The sequence below is a fragment of the Mus pahari genome, chromosome 9 (assembly GCF_900095145.1).
Source record: "Mus pahari chromosome 9, PAHARI_EIJ_v1.1, whole genome shotgun sequence".
In the NCBI taxonomy this organism is placed as follows: domain Eukaryota; kingdom Metazoa; phylum Chordata; class Mammalia; order Rodentia; family Muridae; genus Mus; species Mus pahari.
Genome location: NC_034598.1, coordinates 26,142,440 through 26,164,970, shown reverse-complemented (window position 1 = coordinate 26,164,970; position 22,531 = coordinate 26,142,440). Strand labels below are relative to the sequence as shown.

General features: G+C 53.6%; 1 protein-coding gene across 2 annotated transcripts in view; it reads left to right on the top strand.

Moving 5' to 3' along the window:
• Positions 1-16,442, top strand: part of Unc5b (unc-5 netrin receptor B) — a 67,801-nt gene extending 51,359 nt beyond the window's left edge. The window contains exons 5-17 of one of the 2 annotated variants that reach the window (XM_021204550.1): positions 771-951; positions 1,300-1,467; positions 2,039-2,203; positions 2,385-2,417; positions 4,396-4,590; positions 4,817-5,206; positions 5,756-5,843; positions 7,064-7,232; positions 7,315-7,548; positions 9,826-9,975; positions 10,606-10,770; positions 11,912-12,093; positions 13,687-14,443. In XM_021204550.1, the coding sequence (XP_021060209.1) occupies positions 771-951; positions 1,300-1,467; positions 2,039-2,203; positions 2,385-2,417; positions 4,396-4,590; positions 4,817-5,206; positions 5,756-5,843; positions 7,064-7,232; positions 7,315-7,548; positions 9,826-9,975; positions 10,606-10,770; positions 11,912-12,093; positions 13,687-13,852 (2,286 nt within the window). In that variant the 3' untranslated portion in view covers positions 13,853-14,443. Of the gene's footprint in view, positions 1-770; positions 952-1,299; positions 1,468-2,038; positions 2,204-2,384; positions 2,418-4,395; positions 4,591-4,816; positions 5,207-5,755; positions 5,844-7,063; positions 7,233-7,314; positions 7,549-9,825; positions 9,976-10,605; positions 10,771-11,911; positions 12,094-13,686 lie in introns of both variants that reach the window. The other variant, XM_021204551.2, reaches the window with a different exon arrangement.
• The last annotated feature ends 6,089 nt before the right edge of the window (positions 16,443-22,531 follow it).

Genomic DNA, 22,531 nt, shown 5'->3' with positions numbered 1-22,531 from the left:
TCTCTGACACCCCTACTTGTCATACACCCAATAACCACACTTGTAGATACCGCTGGATTTCGGTGGGTGTGTCCAGGCGATTATTCACTCCATCAGCTAGAGACCGCCTTCCTTCCTTTCCCCTCCCACACCCTACACTGGTCTAGGTGTTCACGGGGCTGGGGGGGAGGGTTGGGGGGCAAGGACATGTAGCTTTGTGCCAAAGGATAGGCCTCTCATTCACCTCTCAGCTGTCAAGCCCCCAAAACTTGGTCCCCTGGTCACTTCTGCAGTGGGTCAGGCGGCACCTGAGTGGTGGTTGCCACCTACTGGGCTTTGGTCTCCTCAGCAACCCTGCAGTGTGGGCACGGTCACCGTTTAGAGATGGGAGGGATGGGGTGACCACCTAGGTTATGAACGCTGGTGTGGAGCGGAGCTGAGGACAGGACCCAGGGTCCTGCTGCTTTTAGGGACGTAGGGAGGGCCAGACACTAGCATATATGCTTGCTTGGTACCTCTCTGAGCCCAGCAGGTCACATTCATCCGAGCCCCGTGGGGTGGGTGCTCTTCAGGTTCCATCTTACAGTTGGTCATGCTGAGGCCCTGGCTCTCCTAAGATCGCTCAGCTGATAAATGATGTTCCCCACAGCGGTGCTGGTACCTGTTGCCTCTGGGTGTGAACCGAGGCATAGGCACGGACAGTTATGTTTGGACCCCCTCCTTAACTGCAGGAGGCCAATCCCCGGTGTCAGTTGGCAGACAATGATTCCTCCCTGCCCCCCCCTCCACAGGTGGAATGGCTCAAGAATGAAGATGTCATCGACCCGGCTCAGGACACTAACTTTCTGCTCACCATTGACCACAACCTCATCATCCGCCAGGCGCGCCTCTCAGACACGGCCAACTACACCTGTGTGGCCAAGAATATCGTGGCCAAGCGCCGGAGCACCACGGCCACAGTCATCGTCTATGGTGTGGATGGGTGTTTGCTAGCATGTGCCCTCTAGTGGGAGTGCCCGGTACTGTAGCGAGGCCTGAAGCAATATATCCCCTCCACCCTGCCCCGCCCCCACCTCCAGGAGGCCAAATCCCAGGTATCCCATCACACACTGGGTAGGCCCTCATTAGGTGTTACCCCTCTATGGATGAGACAGTGATTTCCCAGGCCCTCTCAGGTGCCGACAGCGGCGTCTCTGTGCCCAGTCCCACAGATGAATGGTTCCAACCAGAGTGGCCGGGTTACTAAAGGTGGGTGATGGGCTGAAGATGGCCTGGAGGCAGCCAGGCCCACGTTAATCATGTGATGGGTCATCCCTACAGTGAATGGAGGCTGGTCCAGCTGGGCAGAGTGGTCACCCTGTTCCAATCGCTGCGGCCGAGGCTGGCAGAAGCGTACTCGGACCTGCACCAATCCAGCCCCACTCAATGGAGGCGCCTTCTGTGAGGGCCAGGCCTTCCAGAAGACAGCTTGCACCACCGTGTGCCCAGGTAGGAGCCACCAGCCCACCCAAGCTCTTCGGCCTGTGGGATATGTATGGAGTTGGGACTCTACCTTCTCCCAGTGGCAAGGAACGCAGAGCCCTCAGGCTACTCTATGGTTTCTAGTTTCCGATTCTGTCCCGGGCTGCTTGGGAGCTGCCGGGGTCCCAGAGAGCTGCCTGCATGTGTCTGTTGAGATGCCCGTTGTTCCACAGACCCTCATTCTCTCGGCAGCCTCCTCCCTGACTTGTCTTGCCCTGGTTCTGGGTTTATCTGCCCCTCGGTGCCCGTGCTTTGGTTGTGTATGTGTGACCGAGTGACTGTTTTCTCGCCCAGGTCTCTCTTTCTTTGTTCCAGTAACCTTGAGTATCTTTACCCTCAGCTACTGAGTCCATCTAACTGCCCCTCAGCCCGAGGACTGTGTGGATATTATTGGCATGTGCGTGTGTGGGTCGGTGCGTGCGTGCGTACGTATGTACGTGCGTGCGTGCGTGCGTGTGTTCTTGCGTGCATGTTTTTGTTTCCGTGTCCCCGCTTGAATGCGTGACCGCGAGTCCATGTCTGTGCTGTGCTCCTACAGTGGATGGAGCGTGGACCGAATGGAGCAAGTGGTCCGCCTGCAGCACAGAGTGTGCGCACTGGCGCAGCCGCGAGTGCATGGCACCGCCACCCCAGAACGGAGGCCGCGACTGCAGTGGGATACTACTTGACTCCAAGAACTGCACTGATGGGCTGTGCGTGCTGAGTGAGTGCTTTTGAGTCAGGTGACGGGTTCCCTCTGCCCTGGCCCAGCCATAGGGCCTCTGTCTGGCCCCCACGCTCGCCCTTCATCTCATCCATGCCACGCCCCCATCACCTCCTCGGCCACCCGTTCTCTGTCACCTTTCCCTTTATTTCATCATCTTTCCCTTTATTTCCCTTGACAGATCAGAGAACTCTAAACGACCCTAAAAGCCACCGTAAGTCCCATTTCATGCCTCTCTTCTTTCTTCTGGGGATTCCTGGCTTTCCTTGGCTGGCTTTCCATGGGTGTGGGGTCCAAGGCAGGGAGAATTGATGCTATTTCCTCCCAGTAAAACTCCATAGGATCCCTGCACCTCATGCATGCTGCCACGCTTCTGTCACGGAGAGGCAGTGAGACTCGGCTGGCAGAAAGGCCCCTGATTCCCCCTGACACTCCCGTTACAAAATGGGAAACTGAGTCTCAGAGGAGAAAGAAACTCGTCCAAGGAACAAACCAGGGAGTGGCACAGCCAGGATTTGAGCCCAAGTATTTTTGTGGCCAAAGCAGGTGGTCTTAATCTTTGTCCCTCCTCCCTGGGACATGCTGGGAGACAGTGACATGCCTTTCCACCTCTGTGCACCACACAGTATCTATCCCTAGCAACTGGGCCACCCCGAGTCAGCTCCCAAAGGACTCCCCTTCCACTCCAAGGGCCTTTAGCGCTGTGACAGCAATATCAGGGCAACACAGCCTCTCCTTCAGACCAGCCTGTGGTAATTAAAGAACGATTTCCAGATCATTCTGGAATCATAAAATCTGCTGGGGAGGCTTCAGCTCACTGAGAGGCCAGGCCTGGGGCTAATTCAGAGAGTATAAATCACCAAGCAAGTGGCCCCCAGTGTGAGTGTGGACATTAAAGTGTGGAGCCAAGCTTAGGGATGAGCCTGCTCCTGCTGGGACAGGCGCCTCCTGAGAAGTGCGAGCCCAGCCCTGAGGAAGAGTCTATAGCACCTCCTGGGTTGTCAGGATGCTGGGTGGGGTGGGTGCCCCAGCGAGATTGTTGAGGTGAGTTAAAGAGACAGTGTTCCCAGAGCAGGAAGCCATGGCCTCCCATGCTACAAGATGTGGCTGTGGGCTCACCCAAGGGTGCAAGAGGCCAGGGTGGACCTTAGGCTACCTCTTCCAGAGTCCCCTGTTTGTTTGTTTGGTTGGTTGGTTGGTTTTTCGAGACAGGGTTTCTCTGTGTAGCCCTGGCTGTCCTGGAACTCACTTTGTAGACCAGGCTGACCTCGAACTCAGAAATCCGCCTGCCTCTGCCTCCCGAGTGCCGGGATTAAAGGTGTGCGCCACCACGCCCGGCGAGTCCCCTGTTTTTTAATGAAGCACTCCTGAAAGAAGTTAGGTCAGAAAGCAGCTGTCAGGTGGCCCCTGCTTTGCGGTGCCTGAGCTGGCTGACCCCTGGTGGCTTTTAAAATTCATATTTCACTTCATTAAAACTAAATCCATTAGGAAACACAGCTCCTCAGTTGCACCAGTCACATCTTAGTCGTCAGTAGCCACATAGGTCTACTTGAGCATTCCCAGGATGAAGGGGACAGGATATTTCCGTCCTTCTAGAATGATCTGTGGACCCCTGCACGTTTTGCCTGGCAGTGCGTAGTTAACATTTGCAACCGCAGCCCCTCCCTGCTGGTGGAAGGCGGTATTGCTTCACCGTGGGCTCCCTGGGTCCCATCTTTCTTTCAGCCATCTGCTCACCACCTCTCCATCCATTGCTCTGCCTCTCACCCCACCTCCCCCCGCTACTCCCACTGCACCTCCCATCTGATGCATAGTGAAGAGACAACTTAAGATGGTTTCGGGGAGCCAGGACGTTTGGTCGTATGGAAGTTGTAGGCTTGGAGCGAAGCTTTGTCGCGTAGGTGGAATCGTGTGCCCTCGGGTTCCCAAGCTTCACACCCCTGGCTCCTCAGCGCTGAGCCACGATTGAGCTTGTGAATCAGACCTACTGGTTCCGTTACATTCTGTACTGTACCAGGAGGGTGAGCATAGGGTGGGGACTTTGTGACAACTTACTGAGGAAGAGGTGGATTCAAGGGTTGTGAGACTTGTCTGAGGCCACCCATCTGCCTTGGCGGGCAAAGCCTAGGATCTAGATTTTTCCTTGCTACCCCAAAGGGACTTCCCCTCACCTAACCCTACTGCCTCTACAGCCCTGGAACCGTCGGGAGATGTGGCGCTGTATGCAGGCCTTGTGGTGGCCGTCTTTGTGGTGGTAGCGGTTCTCATGGCCGTGGGAGTGATCGTGTACCGGAGAAACTGCCGGGACTTCGACACGGACATCACTGACTCCTCTGCGGCCCTCACTGGTGGCTTCCACCCCGTCAACTTCAAGACTGCAAGGCCCAGTAAGGACCTGGAGAAGCCTGATGTGGCAGGAATGGCTAGGGGGACCCCAGAACAGTGTAGTTGTCACCAGAGCTGGCGCACTTCCCCATTTGGCCCCCTGCGGCAATCGAGTCTTCTGCAGCTGGAATTGTGGGTGGGGCAGAGGCCTTGGAGAGAACAGAGTGGGCGGGGCCGGTGTGGTGAGGAGTGGACTGGTGGTTCTGACCGGCACATCCACCCTTGCAGACAACCCGCAGCTCCTGCACCCGTCCGCCCCTCCAGACCTGACGGCCAGTGCTGGCATCTACCGCGGGCCAGTGTATGCCCTGCAGGACTCCACCGACAAGATCCCCATGACTAATTCGCCCCTGCTGGATCCCCTGCCCAGCCTTAAGATCAAGGTCTATAACTCCAGCACCATCTGCTCCGGGTCTGGCTTGGCTGATGGAGCCGACCTGCTGGGTGTCCTCCCGCCCGGCACGTACCCGGGCGATTTCTCCCGGGACACCCACTTTTTGCACCTGCGCAGTGCCAGCCTTGGTTCCCAGCACCTCCTGGGCCTACCTCGGGACCCCAGCAGCAGCGTCAGCGGCACCTTTGGTTGCCTGGGAGGAAGGTTGAGCCTCCCCGGCACAGGTAGGCCTCCGGTTGGTTCCATTTCTCAGATGGGAAGTTAAGGCTTGGGGCAGATTATCCATAGAGAAGTCTGGTAGAAGACCTGAGATCCGGACTTCCTGGGCCTCTCTAGGCCAGGAAAGTCTTGGGGCAACCACTTGGGAGGAGGGGGGGTCTCACTTCCCTTTAGGTTGGGAGAATAATGGCTCGTAGCTTTAGTCCCTTAGAGCGGTCCTGGTTTTAAAGGGTAGCAGGGCCGGGATGTGCATCTCAGCTTGTGAAAGTGGCAGCTGGTGGCTTTTCAGAGTCCTGCCCTGAGCCAGCTTGAGGGCTAGCACTGGAGCCTTCTGACCCCCACCCCACCCCCACCCCCACCCCCAGCAATGTTAGAGGCCCCCTGTATTCATGGGCAGACCAGGCTGAGTAGCCTGTGTGCTCCCTGTATCTGCCCACCCCCACGCCCTGAGTCTAGAGTCTTTCCCTCCCTGGAGTTGGAGCCAGAGCCTACTCCATCTTTCTCGTCTCTGCTACCTCCTCCTCCCCCTGCTGATAACCTCCCTTCCTCCCTAGGGGTCAGCCTGTTGGTACCAAACGGAGCCATTCCCCAGGGCAAGTTCTATGACCTGTATCTACATATCAACAAGGCTGAGAGCACCCTGTGAGTAGACAGGCCAGCCCTGGCCAGCCAGCACCCACCCCCTCTTGCTCAGCCCACACTGGGCACACATTTCCACTTGCCCTTTGAAGCTTGGTCTCAATGCCCAGGGTCCCCCAGCGAAAGCATGTTCTAATGGGTAAGGCCTAGCAACCGCGAACCTTTCCCGTGCAAAGGGGATTGGTAAGCAGCTGTATTGCGTATGTCCCATTGCTGCGGCAAATGCAGGATAAGAACTTATGGAGGCGGGGTTCATTTGGGCTTGTCACGGTGAGAGTCCCTCTACCTGTGGTCACAGGAACAAGAAGCATCCATAGTCAGGAACCAGAGAGGCATGAGCGCTGGTGTCCGAGGCTCCCCTCGCCTTCTCTTTCTTTTTCATTCAGTCTGGGGCCCCAGCCCACAAGTTATGTGGTCCACATACAGATTTGGATCTTCCCTCATACTTAAACCTCTCTGGGAACATCCTCACAGGCAGGCACGTCAGGGGTGCATCTCCTCGGTGACCCCACATCCAGTCAGAGAAAGACTGACCATCTCAGTGTGAACATAGAACGTGAACAAGTAATTCAAATGCACGCGCGCGCGTGCACGCGCGCGCGCACACCCCCCCCCCCCCAAATGGTTTTATTGTTTTTTCAAGATAGAGATCTCACTTTAGTTCTGGCCAGTCCTGGAACTCACTCTGTAGACCAGGCCTGCCTCTGCCTCTCCAAGTGCTAGGATTAAAGGCGTGTGCCACTAAGCCCAGCCTCATTCTGCTGTTTTGTTTTTTAAAGATTTATTTATTTATTATATGTAAGTACACTGTAGCTGTCCTCAGACACTCCAGAAAAGGGAGTCAGATCTTGTTACAGATGGTTATGAGCCACCATGTGGTTGCTGGGATTTGAACTCCGGACCTTCGGAAGAGCAGTCGGATGCTCTTACCCACTGAGCCATCTCACCAGCCCCTGCTGTTTTGTTTTAAAGAAAGAAAAGGGAAAGACAATGTTCTGTAGAGCCTCAGCCCTTGAGGCTGTGCAAAGCTCTGACTGAGACTGTTTTGTTGTATCTTCCTTCCTGTCCCTGTGAGATCTGGTCCCAGTACACAAAGGGCAGAGACTTGCCTTGGCACAGGCCCTGAATGGAGTTGGGGGGGCTCCAAAAGAGTCGAGTATCCCCGATGAATGAGTACTTCTGGCCTTTGTCTCCTGTCTCCCTCTGCCCCCTTTCCCCCTCAGCCCACTTTCAGAAGGTTCCCAGACAGTATTGAGCCCCTCGGTGACCTGCGGGCCCACAGGCCTCCTCCTGTGCCGCCCTGTCGTCCTCACCGTGCCCCACTGTGCTGAAGTCATCGCTGGAGACTGGATCTTCCAGCTCAAGACCCAGGCCCATCAGGGCCACTGGGAGGTGAGAAGCCGGGTGTGGTGACTTGACTCTCAGAACTGACTGATCCCAGCCCAGATGACAACCTCCTCTTCGTCCCCCACAGGAGGTGGTGACCTTGGATGAGGAGACCCTCAACACGCCCTGCTACTGCCAGCTGGAGGCTAAGTCCTGCCACATCCTGCTGGACCAGCTGGGTACCTACGTGTTCACAGGCGAGTCCTACTCTCGCTCCGCGATCAAGCGGCTTCAGCTGGCCATCTTTGCCCCAGCCCTCTGCACCTCCCTGGAGTATAGCCTCAGGGTCTACTGTCTGGAGGACACACCTGTTGCACTGAAGGTAGGGGCTCGCCGGGGCATGGCAGGGCCATCAGCACAGTTCTAACAATCGATCGGTTGTTAGAACCCTCCCTGGACGCGTGGTCCCGGCTGGGTTTCTTGCTGGCACCAGCCTCAGAACAGTACTGGACCCTCAGGCAGGCATGGAGGCCACAGCTGCTAGGTCTGGGCAGGAGGTGGGAGACAAGAAGGGGAATTTCTTTGAGAAGTCTGAGAGAGCAGACCTCAGGCTTAAGCCCTGGGTGGCAAGTTGCCACTCTGGGTAGAGAAGAAGAAGGGCATTTTAGACCAGCAGAGCGACCTTCTGCCGAGACAGTTGTACGGCTCAGCATCGTGAGCAGAGTAGGATGTGTGTATGTGTAGTCGTGTAAGTAAGGGGGAGGGGGGTTGCTGGAGAGATAGCAGCTTGTTAGCAAGCTCAGGTCATGCTTAGCAATCAGGATGCTGTCCAGTGGTGAGGGGCCCAGCTATGGCAGACACCTGTTCACAGGTACTCTGTAGAATTCCCTGCAGCTGTGGTGCTTGTGTGTGTGTGTGTGTGTGTGTGTGTGTGTACGCATGTATACGCGTGTGTACGCGCACGCATATAACAGGAACGTTGGTGAATAAGAAGCAACTTGCATGTGAGGTGCTTGTGTGTGTGTGTGTGTGTGTGTGTGTGTGTGTGTGTGTGTGTGTGTGAGTATAACAGGAACGTTGGTGAACAAGAGGCAGAGGCCAGTTGGGAAGCTAGTGGTAAGCCCCAGACAACAGGCAGTGGCAGTGGCCAGGAGATGAGACTGGTCCTCGTGGGTGGTCAGTAGGATGGACAGACCAGGAGCTGATGGGATGAGTTAGGAAAGCTTGAGCTTCTAGCAGATACAAAAGAAAAGGCAGTGGAGACCAGAAGCGAGGGAGAGGATGGGCAGAGAGGGAGGGGGCTAGTACCGGCTGATGTGGAACCCAAGTGGGCGCCACCTGTCTGTCATACATGCCTCAAAGCCCTTGCCCCTTCTTCCCCAACTCTGTCCCATTCCCAGGTCCCCGGTCTCATCCTAGGGTGATACGGAGAACATAGAGTTGGCTCTCTTCTTCATCCTCCGTCCAGCCCTCTGAGAAGCCTCATGGTTCCTCTTCCCGGCTCTGAGTTGTGGCCTCTCCCAGTCACTCTGTCTCTTGAGACTCATGTGACTTTCTCAGGCTTCATGCTGGGGACTGATGCAACCCAGATGAAAAGGCCCCATGGGAGAAGGGCTTCCCCTGTGGGGCTGTATTACCCTGACATTCCAGGAGGCCTCCAAAAGGGGGGTGGGCACGGCTGGGAATTTGTTCCAGCAGGATCTCATGGCTGGTGTCCATCTGAGCCAGAGGGTGGTGTGAAGATCAACAGGGAAGTCGCCACATTTGGGCCACTTGTGTTCTTTACTTGTTCATGCCCTGTCCATTCACCCATCCATCTGCCCTCTACCTTTTCACATACTTGTGCAGTAAACAGCCAGTGTGTTCACTCGGCCATTCTCTTTGTTTGTATGGCTTTCCTTCAAATGATCTTCTATTCATATACCTGTCATTTGTGTATCTGTTTATGCTTACCCACACATCCATCCAATGATCTAGCCATCCATCATCCATCCATCATGTTATGGTACCTAACTAATCCGCTCTAATCTCCCTGGCAGGTAGTGAGGAATTCGCCCTAATAATCTGGATTCTTGAATGGAAGGCACATGTACACGCACGTGCGCGCGCGCGCGCACACACACACACACACCCCTCCATCCAACATCCACCTATCTATCCATCCATCCATCATCTTTGTGTTCTCCATCCTTCTAGCAGACCCCTGTCAGTATCCTTCTATATGTCTAACCCATCTATACATGTATCTAATTCTTCTTCCAAGCTCCTGTTACCCACACATACATTCTCTATGTGTATCTACCTATCCCCCGTCCTCCCATGTGTCATCCATCCAGTTTATTGTCTGTCTACTTAGCCATCCCATCAATTCATCTATCCAGTCACCAAATATCCATTCATGAATCCCATCCATCCATCCACTTCCCTATTCATGTCTGTTAATTTATCCATGCCATTGGTCTGTCTGTCTTTCTATCTATCTATCACCTATCTATCCAGCTACCCACACCTGTCCCATTCATTCACTGTATCTGCCTATCCATTCATCTGAAACACCTTCTTAACTGGATCAGAAGGGTCTGGCCCCAGACCAGCAACTAGAAGTATAAAAGAGCCTTATGCCAAAGGTTACAAGTTTCTCTGTCTGCCCTGCCCACAGGAGGTCCTGGAGCTGGAGAGGACACTAGGTGGCTACTTGGTGGAGGAGCCCAAGCCTTTGCTCTTTAAGGACAGTTACCACAACCTACGCCTCTCCCTCCATGACATCCCCCATGCCCACTGGAGGAGCAAACTACTGGCCAAGTACCAGGTGAGCCCTGGGCCTGGAGAGGGGCAGCAGGGGAACCATTGCATCATCCTTTGTAGTGAAGCACTGCTTCTCGGGTCTCCTGTCCCTGCCCTGTGTTCCCACTTTACCATTCTCCGTGTTCCCAGCCATCTTCAGTCCCAAGCTTAAATTCTTAGCCATGAACAGCCACACCTTCGTCCCCTTTTACACCTGCCCCAACACAAACACACACAGCCATCACCGCCACACCCCCTTCTGACCCTTTATACCTCAAGTTGCTGGTCTGGGGCCACCCCCATCAGAACTAATGTGAGCCTGATTCTGCTCATCGCTGGCTCTCAGGTCCCTCTGCTCCATCTTATAGTGTGTGACACCACTGAGGCCCCACATACTCCAGCTTCTATATGTATGCACATTCAGACTTGTCTTCCCCCTCCCACACAGACTCACTTCTCCACCCCCTCCCAGAACCGAGACAACAGTGCCATTCAAGCAACCTGCTTTCCCTACTTGGACTGTTTCCCAGAGAGACTGACTCCAGCTCCCCCCCCCCCCCGCACCCCCCTAGAGCCCAGCCCTCTCTAAGGCTGGGCCCCGCCCACTTCTCTCAGTGCCCCGCCCCGCCTGCAACCCTGACCATCTTTCCTGCAGGAGATTCCTTTCTACCACGTCTGGAACGGCAGCCAGAGAGCCCTGCACTGCACTTTCGCCCTGGAGAGGCATAGCCTGGCCTCCACGGAGTTCACCTGTAAGGTCTGCGTGCGACAGGTCGAAGGGGAAGGCCAGATTTTCCAGCTGCACACAACACTGGCCGAGGTGAGGCTCAATGATAGCCCGGGGGGTGGGACTGGGGGGAGGGCTGAGACTCGGGCCCCGTAAGCACCTCACTCCCCAGCATCTCCCACACAGACCTCTCTCTTTGAACTCCCAAGTCATAGCAGGGACCTAGCCACCTAGAGTGGGCAATAGCCGCCTACAGAGTAGTTCATATGACATATATTACCGTAGCGAGGTATCATGCCCATGGGGGGAGGGTTATAATGATCCCCATGTGAAAGATGAGAGTCTCAAGGGCTGGGGCTGTAGCTCACTTGGCAGAGTAGTGGGTAGGTACCTTCGTCTCCACCACCAATAAAACCAGATGTGGTGCTACACACCTGTAACCCCTGCACTTAGGATATAGAGGCAGGAGGACCCTATCAGAAGTTCAGGGTTGTCCTCAGCTACATTGTAAATTTGAGACACGAGACCTTATCTTTAAAAAAAATAAAAATTAAAAAAAAACCCTAGTGAGAGAGTATCAGTATATTATATATGGCCTCCGGGCAAGGCTGGCTTTGAACCTGGTCAAGGTAAGGACTGGCCTGTGGCTCCCAACCACTAAATCCAAACTAGTAGAAAGCACTCCCCACAGGTCTCAAGCCAACGCTGCCCTGGACAGGTCACCTGTGTTCTCTAGACTGTTCCCCACTTCTATCAAAGCTGTTCTGTGTGGGCTGGGCCCCGGCTGTGACTCCCGCGGCTTCCGTATCCCAAGGCTAAGTCAGCTATGTCCAAGGCCCATCCCAAGCAAGATCACACCTGACTGACACGGGACACAGAGCAACCCTTGCCCTCCGGACGCGGGTAGCTAGAGAGAAGCCAGAGGAGACTAAGATGAGTGTAGAGCCCAGTGCATCATGGGTGCTGGGCAAGCACTCTACCGATTAAGCTGCAGCTTCAGGGCTGGAGAGATGGCTCAGCGGTTAAGAGCACCGACTGCTCTTCCGGGGGTCCTGAGTTCAAATCCCAGCAACCACATGGTGGCTCACAACTATCTGTACAGCTACAGTGTACTCATATGCATAAAATCAATCTATCAATCAATCTTGGGGGGAGCAGAAAGCTACAGTCTGCCTGCCTGGGTGAGCGCCTGTGTAGCACTGAGGTTATCTCACTCCCGTCCCTGCCCTTCCAGACACCTGCCGGCTCCCTGGATGCTCTCTGCTCTGCCCCCAGCAATGCTGTCACCACCCAGCTGGGACCCTATGCCTTCAAGATACCCCTGTCCATCCGCCAGAAGATCTGCAGCAGCCTGGATGCCCCCAACTCCCGGGGCAACGACTGGCGGCTATTGGCACAGAAGCTGTCCATGGACCGGTGAGTATCCCAAGCTGCAGTCACCCCCATTGCCCTCACGGCAGTGGGGTGTGCATCCCAGCCGACGAAGGCCAGCTTCCATCTCGGCTTCCCTTGTGACCGTGTGAAAATGCCGTGCGTGCTGACACACACTGATAATCCCAGCAGTGGGGAGACAGAGACAGGAAGCTCCCTGGAATTTGCTAGCCCAATACTCTAACTGAATGATGAGCAACCCTGTCTCAAATGAGGTGGATGGTATCTCTAAGGATGACTCGAGATTGTCCTCTGACAACGCATGCACACATACATACATACACACACACACACACACACACACACACACACACACACATACACGTACACATGCATGTGCTAAAAATTAATTTTTAAAAAGACATTTAAGGCTGGAGAGATGGTTCAGTGGTTAAGAGCACTGACTGCTCTTCGGAAGGTCCTGAGTTCAAATCCCAGCAACCACATGGTGGCTCACAACCATCTGTAATGAGATCCGATGCTCTCTTCTGGGCTGTCTCAAGACAGCTACAGTATACTTACATGTAATAAATAAATAATCTTTAAAAAAAAAAAAAAGGCATCTAGTTACTATAAATGGGAGAAGCTTACAAAGATGGCCAGAGACTCTGCTCTAATCCTCAGAGAAGAGCATCCTTGGAGGGTCTCTTGGGTCCCTGTGTCTTTTGGTGTTGATGATGGCGATGAAGAAGAGGAGAGGGTGCTTTGGGTGAGCTCGGGCTTTGTCAGCGGTGTGAGGAGACATGGGAATCAACCCCTCCTCGCTGCGGAGTTATAGCCGACAGTTTAAAGGAACCAAGATGGATCTTAGGCCACAGCTTCGGGGGCGTCTGTCCCTGCAGTTTCCACTGCCACTGCTGTGCACTAAAGCAAAGCTGACCATTGTGTCAGGAGGCTGTGATGGAGCAAAGTCATCTCAGACATAGACTGGGAGGAACAGGGCAAGACACACCCCAGTGGCCGGTCTCCTCCCGTGGAGCCCCACCTTCCACGGGTCCAGCCCTGGCCAGCAGTGTGTTCAGGTGTTGCACACACATGTATTTTGCATGTGTGTGTATGCAGCACACTGTGCATGGAGCATGTGTGGAGGTCAGAGGATGATAGCCTCCGGTCTCTTTGTTCTTCTGCCCGCCCTGTGTGTCAGGTTAGCTAGCCTAGGAGCTTGCAGGGACTCCCCTGTCTGTGCTTCCCAGCTTCCTGAAATGGAGTGCTCAAGGAACAGTGGATTTATAGACGTTTAGTTTTCATGTTGGCTACAGGGATTTGAACTCAAGTCTACACTTTTACCCACAGAACTGTCTTGCCAACCCTCATGCAGATTCTGAGGCAGATGCTCAGGTTGTAGGAGCTTGCTCAGCCCCACCTCTAAACCCCTGCTAGTAGGAGATCAAGAGGACCAAGGGATGAGTCTTAGTGTACGTGGACTTGCCTAGGGCTGCAAAGTCTACAACCGGGGAACCCAGGAATCAGACTCAAGACTGCGGGACTCCAGAGCCCACAGTCTTCCACCACCCGGGTCTTCCCAATTCACAGGTTGGTCACCTCAGGGGCGCCAACATTTCCGTTTCCTTCCGACAGGTACCTGAACTACTTCGCCACCAAAGCTAGTCCCACAGGCGTCATCTTAGACCTCTGGGAAGCTCGGCAGCAGGATGACGGGGACCTCAACAGCCTGGCCAGTGCCTTGGAGGAGATGGGCAAGAGTGAGATGCTGGTAGCCATGGCCACGGATGGAGATTGCTGAGTGCCTGTGACCACAGGCCTGTGGGGACCAGTAGGAGACGGTGCAAGGAGGCCTGGTAGCCTCTCCACCCCTGGCTCACAGCTGGAATGGTCCTTCACCCCCCTCCCAGCCACAGCCCTCAGACCACCACCACCAGCCTTAGAAAGTCTCTGTGCTCTACTGCCGCGAGGCCGGGATCCTCTGGCCCACTGTTTTCCACAGCTCGCTCTGGGGTGAGCTGAGGCTTCTGGGGCAGCTGAAAGCCAGAGGCTTCCCCCCCTCCCACAATACCACCCTCAGCCCTGTGACTTTGGGGGCCCACAGGTTTCAATTCTGTGTTCACACGGTTCTCGGCTAGGGACTGCTCTCCTATTTGGGTCCTCTTTGAAAGGTCGAGTTCAGTTCAGGCAAACTGCTTTTTTTTTCCTGTCCACAAGCAGAGGTGGGGGGATTGGGGGAGGGGGGGGATGAGCCTCAATTCAGCGAGACTCAGGCAATGAGAGAGCAAAAACAGTAAGGGCAAAGAAAGACCCAGTTTCTTAGGGAACGCAAATGATTTATTATCCAGATACCTGGATAGGTCCTTTTTAAGAAAACAAAACAAACAAAAAAGTAAGAAAAGAAAAAAAAAAACTTTTATCCTTGAATATGGCTAAGAGTGGCTATGCTTGTGATTTGGGCCATAGGCGAGTACACTCGTGGACACGTGTGTGCATGAGTGTGTGTGTGTGCGCACGCGTGTGCGTGCGTGGGTGTGGTCAGTAAGAGACTGCACAGGGGAAGGCTTTGCTATGGCAAGGCCTCAGTTTCCCCAGCAGTGCAGGGAGCTGAGACAGGGTTTTAGCCATGGCACTGGGTTCTAAAGTCACAAGCAGAAGCTGGGGCCTGGTCGCCCTCGTACTCTCTGGAGCCCCCTGCAGGTGCCCTTCTGTGGCCTCCTCTGACTTTGGAGGGTCCAGATGGAGACCCAGGCCTGCTGTGGTCCTGAGAGGACTGTTCAGGTCTGCTTGGTGATTCCTGGTCTCGTGATGGTCAAAGCTCTTACTGAGGGGGTGGGGGCCTGTTCCAGGGAGGGCTCTCTCCCAGGCTGGGTGGCTCTGTGTCTAGGCTGGCACTCGCCGGTCTGCCTCACCCCCACCCCCCATGCCTCTAGCCCTCAGTTTACCCTCTGATCTCCTTACTGGAGTCAGGAGATATGAAGGTAACTAAGTAGACAGCTATATACCCACTCTTGACCGTAGCCCATTCTGGGATGTTCCACGGGGCCACAGTGGAAGGGATGAATTCTTGTCCCTTCAGCCCACGGGCAGTGACAGAGACCAGGACCTCACTGGTAGAGATCCTATTGAAGGATGCTGACTTCCTGAATCACCCTTTACCAGCCTGGACAGGTCCTGAGCTTTGAAAGTTGGAGCCTCTGTGGGGAGGCAGGTTTCATGGCCACAGACCCAGCAAGCATCTCTGCCCTGGTTTTCCTGAAGTGGGGCTCTGAGACAGACCAAGGTGCCCCTGGCATCTAGGTGAACAGTGCCTCAGAGAGTAGTCCTCAGCTCCTCCTGCCAAAGACGCTCATCCCTGTGGGCATACTCTCGCTGGTCACTGTTAGCCCACACACAGAAAGGGGAAGCCAAGGTGTAGCTGTGCTGTGTGACTTCAGGCACGTAATGGCTCTCTCTGGGCTTAAGTGTCCTTTTATCCTGGGATGCTCCACGAGGCCCCTTGGGTTCCCACACTTCTCTGGGAATCGAGCAGAGACAAGTTGATTGTGGTCTGCATGCTCTCTCCTTTGCCCGTCCTCGGAAACCTGCCTGCCCGGGCCCTGGGAGAGCACTTAGTGAGGAAGTCCCAGCATCTGGGGCTCAGAGGCTGGAGCTGGAGCCTGGGGTAGGGCTCTAACCAGACAACCCAGGTAAGGTCAAGCCAACTCTGGGCTCAGCCAGACAGGGCTGTTGGGTTGGGTTTCCATTCCTGCCTCCAATGAGATGGAGCCTCTCCCCTTCCCATTCCTAGCCAGCTTGGTGTTGCTGGGTCCTGCAGGGTATTTGTGTGTCATCTTGGGTAGTATGTGTGTTTGCGAGCGTGCGTGCGTGCGTGCGTGTATCTGTGTGTGTGTGTGTGTGTGTCTGTGCATGCCTGTGCTTTTCAACTTGGGCACATCAGGGCACCCCTCGCAGAACGCACACACCTGTCCCCACATGTGGGCATGACCTCTGTGCCCAGGTTTGTGCCACTGGAGGTGGGCGTGCCTGCTTGCTGTCCCCGAGTCACAGTCACTTGGTGTATCTCCTATGTGCCTCTCTGCCCCTCTCAATGGGGCCCGGTGTCTGAGCTTTAGCCAGATACCCCCTGATGACCCTCCTCATCCCTGGATCTTCCAGGGCTCTCTGGTCCCCATCTTGAGGCTCCCAGGCATCCGAGACAGCACCTTTCTCCCACCCTCAGAGGTCAGGTGGGTGGGAGCTCAGATGCCAGGGCGTGGACATGGCTGTGTGTCTGTGGGTTCTGATACGCAGGGGACAGTCCTGGCCCTGCTCGTCCATTCTGTAAACAACTTGTAAATAGTCTTTAGCATTCCTCTTGTAACAAGATTAATTTTTATGAAATAAATTATATTTCCTAGTCTAATAAAAAAAAAAAAAAAAAAAAAAACAGGCCCTGGTCTGATGTCTTCTCAGTGTCTTTTAGTGGCAGTTGGGAGTGTCCTGCCCTTTTGGTATGTCCCCGGCAGCTCAGAGCTCCAGACCTTGATCCAGCTCAACAGCCCAAACAAAAGGCTTTCTGACAGTTACACAGCAAGTTAGGGCCCCTGGATCTCACCTTGCTCACCAGCCAAGCCTTAAAGCACAGAGCAGAGGAGGGAGGGATGAAGGTGTAAGACCTGGCACCCATTGGCCCGCCCAGTAGGGTGTGCCCCAACTGAGGCTGAGTGGTCAGTTAGATGCTGGACAGGCAGGAGGAGAGTGACATGAGTACATTGGGAGTGAGTGGCTGGGTGTGAACCTGGTGGTTTACACCCGAGGCAAATAGCCCATCTAAGGAGCAGAGCATCATCATTCCCACACAGATGACAGACAGCATTATGTGTTCTGCAAGAGTTTCCCTGCAGGTGGCGCCTGCTAATGAAATCATAGACCTGTGTCCTGCCCGTGAACCGATCTGCAGGCGGAGGAGGGGTGCATATTTTAGTTTTCACGACTTGATAGTTACCTCTGCTTAAGCTGGTACCCCTAACCCTGTGGACCTCAGGCCTCACCATGCATCGGGTTGGCAGTTCCCAGCCACCATGGCCTGTAGTCCCTTGAGTTTGGAATAAGAGCCCTTGACTGGTTGTGGAGGGTCATGAAGCCCGCCAGCCACACTATTCAGGGTCTGGAAAGTCCTATGGTGAGACTCTGATCTTATATTAATGCGTGGTACTCAACCAAACATCTGTCTGCTAAGCTTCAAGTGTGAGTTTCCTGTGGGCCTTGCCAGCTCTCGCTCTCTAGAGCCTGTGGCTGGCTCTGGGGCCATTTCAAAGTGGGATGGGTCTAGATTGAGAAATTTTCAAGACAGATAACCACATTCAGCAAATTCCTAGGCCCCAGACGCTGCCAGGGTAAAGGCCTTTAAAGAAGAATTGATCAAGCAGGCAGGTGGACATGTCCTGGGAGTATGGGAAATGGGCCAGGCTTGACTAAGCTAGGCAACTCAAGAATAAAAAGTGAAATGTATGGGTGCTGCACAGAGGGCAGGGAAGAACAGGAAGAAAGGGTCCTTGCCTTGAGAGAGTGGTCATCGTTGGGCGAGTGGGGTAGAGAGAACAGATGGACCTGGGCATAAGGGTTGTAAAGCCCAGTGGCTGGTGGTGTGAGAAACAGGGAGGACAGAGTAAATTATAGAGGCACAGGAGTCCCCCAAGCCACCGTTAACTCTAGGTCACAGAAGCTAGCCTCAGAACTCTGTACCTAAACTGAGGTTAAAGCCACTTCTGCAGGAGCCTCTGAGTCTGGGATCTAGAGAGGCAGCTGTAGCGCTTCCCGGCGATGATTGGCAGCTGGTCTTTGTTGCCCTCCTCTTAGGCGATGATTGGCAGTTGGTCTTTGTTGCCCTCCTCTTAGCAGCAGATCTCCACTCTGACAAAACCGCACAGTTGCTCATCTCTAGGGTCCCTTCCACCAAGCCATAGCAGAACAGGGCCTTAATGGACCTTGGCGTGAAGGAGCGCTTCTCAGGGCCCCCTGGGACACCTGGCCCTGGGTACTGTAGCTAAGCCACATTTTGGTCAACGGGTCACAGGAACAATAAGAAACTAACCACTAGATGGCGCCCGAAAACCGATGCAGTTAGAACCAGGAAGGATCTGGCTCTCCAAAGCTCCAGCGTCCCTGATGTTTCTGTCTGCCGCCCAGGGAGCCTGGACTGCTTTTCTCCAGGCACCTCAGGCGCGCCCTCCTCTGGTCTGAAATGGGAATGGCAGCGAGACTGCTGATCCACAGAAATCACCATTAGAAGCAAATGGTGATAAATCAATAACCATAAAATGAAAAGAAAGCCAACTAAGAATTCCAAAACCTTCTTTTTAAAAATATGTATTTATTATTAGTGTGTGTGTGTGTGTGTGTGTGAGAAAGAACACGTGTACCATCAGTCCTGTCTTAGTTAGGGTTTTACTGATGTGAACAGACACCATGACCAAGGTAACTCTTATAAAGGAAAACATTCCATTAGGGTTGGCTTACAGGTTCAGAGGTTCAGTCTGTCGTCATCATCAAGGTGGCAGCATCCAGGCAGGCATGGAGCTAAAAAGAGCTGAGAATTCTACATCTTCATCTGAAGGCTGCTAGAAGACTGACTTCCCGGCAGATAGGATGAGGGTCTTAAAGCCCACACCCACAGTGACACACTTCATCCAACAAGGCCACGCCTCCTAGTAGTGCCACACCCTGGGCTGCGCATATACAAACCTTCACACACACCCCTTATGTCCGGAACCCTTACCCACTGAGTTATCTGGTGACCCCGGAAGCTGTCCTTCTAAAGGCTAACAGACTGACCTTGATGGAAACAGAAATGATCACAGGTGGAGTCCAGCATGGGGTGGGTGTACCTGGACAGAAACAACAGTGCTGCGACAATGAATAAGGAAGCACAATGAGTTCTCAGATACTGTAGATTAAACTACAACAGCACAGGAACACGAGAACCACCAGGGGCTGTGGCACCGGCGTGTCTTGAGATCTCTATGACACAGTTTTCACCACAGTATCTGGTGGGCCCATGCCAAGGTGTCTCCCTGCAAAATCACGCCATGAGACAGACCTGGTGGTATAAGGCAAGTTTGTTTGGGGGAAGGGACGGGAGTGAGGACCTGGAGAAGGGGTAGGGTCAGAGAGATGGGGGGCAGAGCCACAGGGCCATGAGGGTCGGGGGAAAGGGGGACAGAGGATGATAGAAAGGCCTCCCAGGAACGTGTGGGAAGAGAGAGAGAGAGAGAGAGAGAGCACTAAGGTGACAAGCAGCGTCTTTATGTAAGCCAGACCACCTGCACTTGGCGGTTCAGCAGGTAAACAGATGATGACATAAGCTGTTGCAAGGTCCCTGGAATGAGCCTAGCAGAATCACCTGTAAGCTAACAACTCCTCCATCTAGAGATGAAGTTTAGCCAGGTATGGTGGCATCCAACCGTAATCCCAGCGCAGGAGGATCTAGAGTTCAAGTCCATCCTTGGCTAATTAGTGAGCTGGAGGTCAGCCCTGTGAGACTCTACCTTGGATAATTCCTGGGTCACAAAAAGATGACCGCCCTCAGAGACTGGTGGTTAAAATCGCTATGGCCCCCATACCCATATGTGGCTCACGGGGAGCGGCACTCTTAGGAGCTGTGGCCTTGTCAGAGGAAGTGTGTCACTGTGGGGGTGGGCTTGAGGGCTCCTATGCTCAGGCTTCACCCAGTGCAGAATACAGTTCTCAGAATATGGCTGTCTTTGGATCAAGATGTAGAACTCTCCACTCCCCGAGCACCAACTCTGCCTGCAGGTTGCCATACTTCCCGCTATGGTGATGATGGACTGAACCTCTGAAATTATAAGCCAGCCTCAATTAACTGTCCTTTATTAGAGTTGCCTTGGTCACGGTGTCTCTTCATAGAAATAAGACCCTAACACAGAGACCACCACCATGCAACAAAGCCCCCAAAGTCACAGTAAGAAGCTGCTTATACTGTGCTCAGGGGCTCCATCTCAGGTCCCAGCAACAGCCAGCACCACCAGTCAGACACACATACAGGCGAAGAAGGGAATCGGAGCCTCAGTCATTGAACCTTCCTGGTGATGTAGCAGAAACCACAGGACAGGAGACAAGTGTGCTCGCTGCACACCCCCCCCCGTGGAATAGTAAACACTTTACATTGTAAAAGGGAATTCATTTAAGCTATAGTGAGCAGAAGAGAAGACCTTCTGGGGCTCAAGAATTGCTCGGTTGTGTGATGGTTAATACTGAGTCTCATCTTGACAGATGAGACAAGCATGTGAAAGGCTACTTATGAAAGATTCTCTAGAAGCACTATTGAAGTGGGAAGACCAGCGGTACAGTCACCTAGGCTGGGGTCCCTGACTGGGCAGCATTCATTTCACTCTGCCCCTGAGCAGGCATGCCATCTGACAAGGTGCCGCACACTTTTCCTGCCAGGCCTTCCCCACCATGATGGAGAACTGGGAGCCACCAAACTGGGAGCCAAGAAAAGCCCTTCATTAAGTTCCTTCTGACCCATCGCTTACCACAACAGTAAGAAAGGTAACTAAGGCAGGCTTCTTGGCCAGGATGTGGAGGGTGTATTTCTTACCATGTGAAGTCATTCTCGGACACCACGTGAGGCTTGCATAAAGATCTCTATGTGCATTATAGGAAGCTGGAACTTGAGAGCTTAAAAAATAAATAAATAACAAACAAAGGCTGTGGGGTAGAGACTGTGACAAAGACAAGGGTCAGTGGGCCCAGGGGGCTCCTGAGCAGGAAAGGGGGTGGATTCTGGAGCAGGGTAGGGAGCAGTCAGTTGGAGAAGCAGTAGAGAGGGGACCAGGCTAAGAAGGCAGAATGGGGAAGGGGATACAGGGAAGGGTGAACACCCCTAGTTGGTGATGTTGATCTTTTCTGTGGGGACAGGAAGACAGACCATGCTGGTGGGGTGTGTCCCTGGGGTTTGAAGCAGGTGATAGAGAAACGGAGGTGTGTAGGGAATGCTGAGAGCCCTGGCTTGGGTTGGTGGTCATGGATTCGAATGGATCCGCCCGACTGCTAGTGTCTATCTAGACACCCTCATAAACTGGGTCAAAGTGAGTCGCCCAGGACACCAGGAAAACAGAGATGTGGGTGTTTGGGTGTTACTAAGACCTTGGGCTCTAAGCAGACAAAGGGTGAAAGTAAAGGGGTGTCCCCACGCATGGAGCAGGGACAGAAGGCTCAAAGGCCGGTGTCCCCTAAAGGTCATAACTTTCCAAGGGAGCTGATGAACCAGCACGTATCAAGGAGAGATGACTAGCGTCAACTGGGGAAAGGACTTGAATTAGAACTAGTTATTGTGGCAATCTTAGAAGTACAAGTGCCTCGTCTGGGGGCCCTGGAACTCTAAAGAAAATCCGACCAATGAGGTTAAAACAGGAGCGTTGCAGTGGCAGAAAATGACCTCAAGGTGGCAGCATCTACCGGTAAAGCCCGACGGATTCCCTTGAGCAGGCCTGGTGGACTCCAAAGAAGGTACTCCTAGCACCTGAGGGACAGGCGGGAGAGAGAAGGCGGGCGGCTCCCCCACCCCCGCAGGAGGATGGAACACCTAGGAAGAGTCTGTCCATTTTATTTTGCTTTGTTGAGCAAGAAAAGTACCAACCAATTTTGTTGAAAAGGTATACACAATTTCTTTTGTGAATTTAAATTTTTAATAATTTTATTAATTTTTAAAGAATGTTATAGAATGTATTCTAATCATATTCACCCCAGCTCCCCCCACACCTCCACTTCAACTCCCTGTCCACCCAACTTGCTGTGCTATCCTGGTTCCTCTCTCTCTCTCTCTCTCTCTCTCTCTGTCTCTCTCTCTCTCTCTCCTCATCGAGTTCAATTTGCGCTAAATTAGCTATCAAATGTCACTAGCTCTTCCAGTAGGGGTGGAATTTCCTGCCCACTTGGCCCTACCTCCATGCTGGGATATTTGTCTGGCTTAAGTTTGCATGGGCCTTAAGTGTTAGTTTGGGTTTTATTACTGCGAAGAGACACCATGACCATGGCAACTCTTATAAAAGCAAGCATATAACTGGGGCTGCCTTACAGCATCAGAGGTTTCGTCCATTTCCATCATGGCGGGAAGCATGTCATCATGGGCGCAGACGTAGTGCTGGAGATGAGAGTTCTACACCTTGATCCAAAGGCAACCAGGAGGAGACTGGCTGTGTTTTACACTGGACATGGCTTGAGCATTTAAGACCTCCACAGTGTGGCGCGCACCTTTTATCCCAGCAGTTGGGAGGCAGAGGCAGGTGGATTTCTTGGTTCGAGGCCAGCCTGGTCTACAGAGTGAGTTCCAGGACAGCCAGGGCTATACAGAGAAATCCTGTCTTGAAAACAAAACAAGCCGGGCGTGGTGGCGCATGCCTTTAATCCCAGCACTTGGGAGGCAGAGGCAGGCGGATTTCTGAGTTCCAGGACAGCCAGAGCTACACAGAGAAAC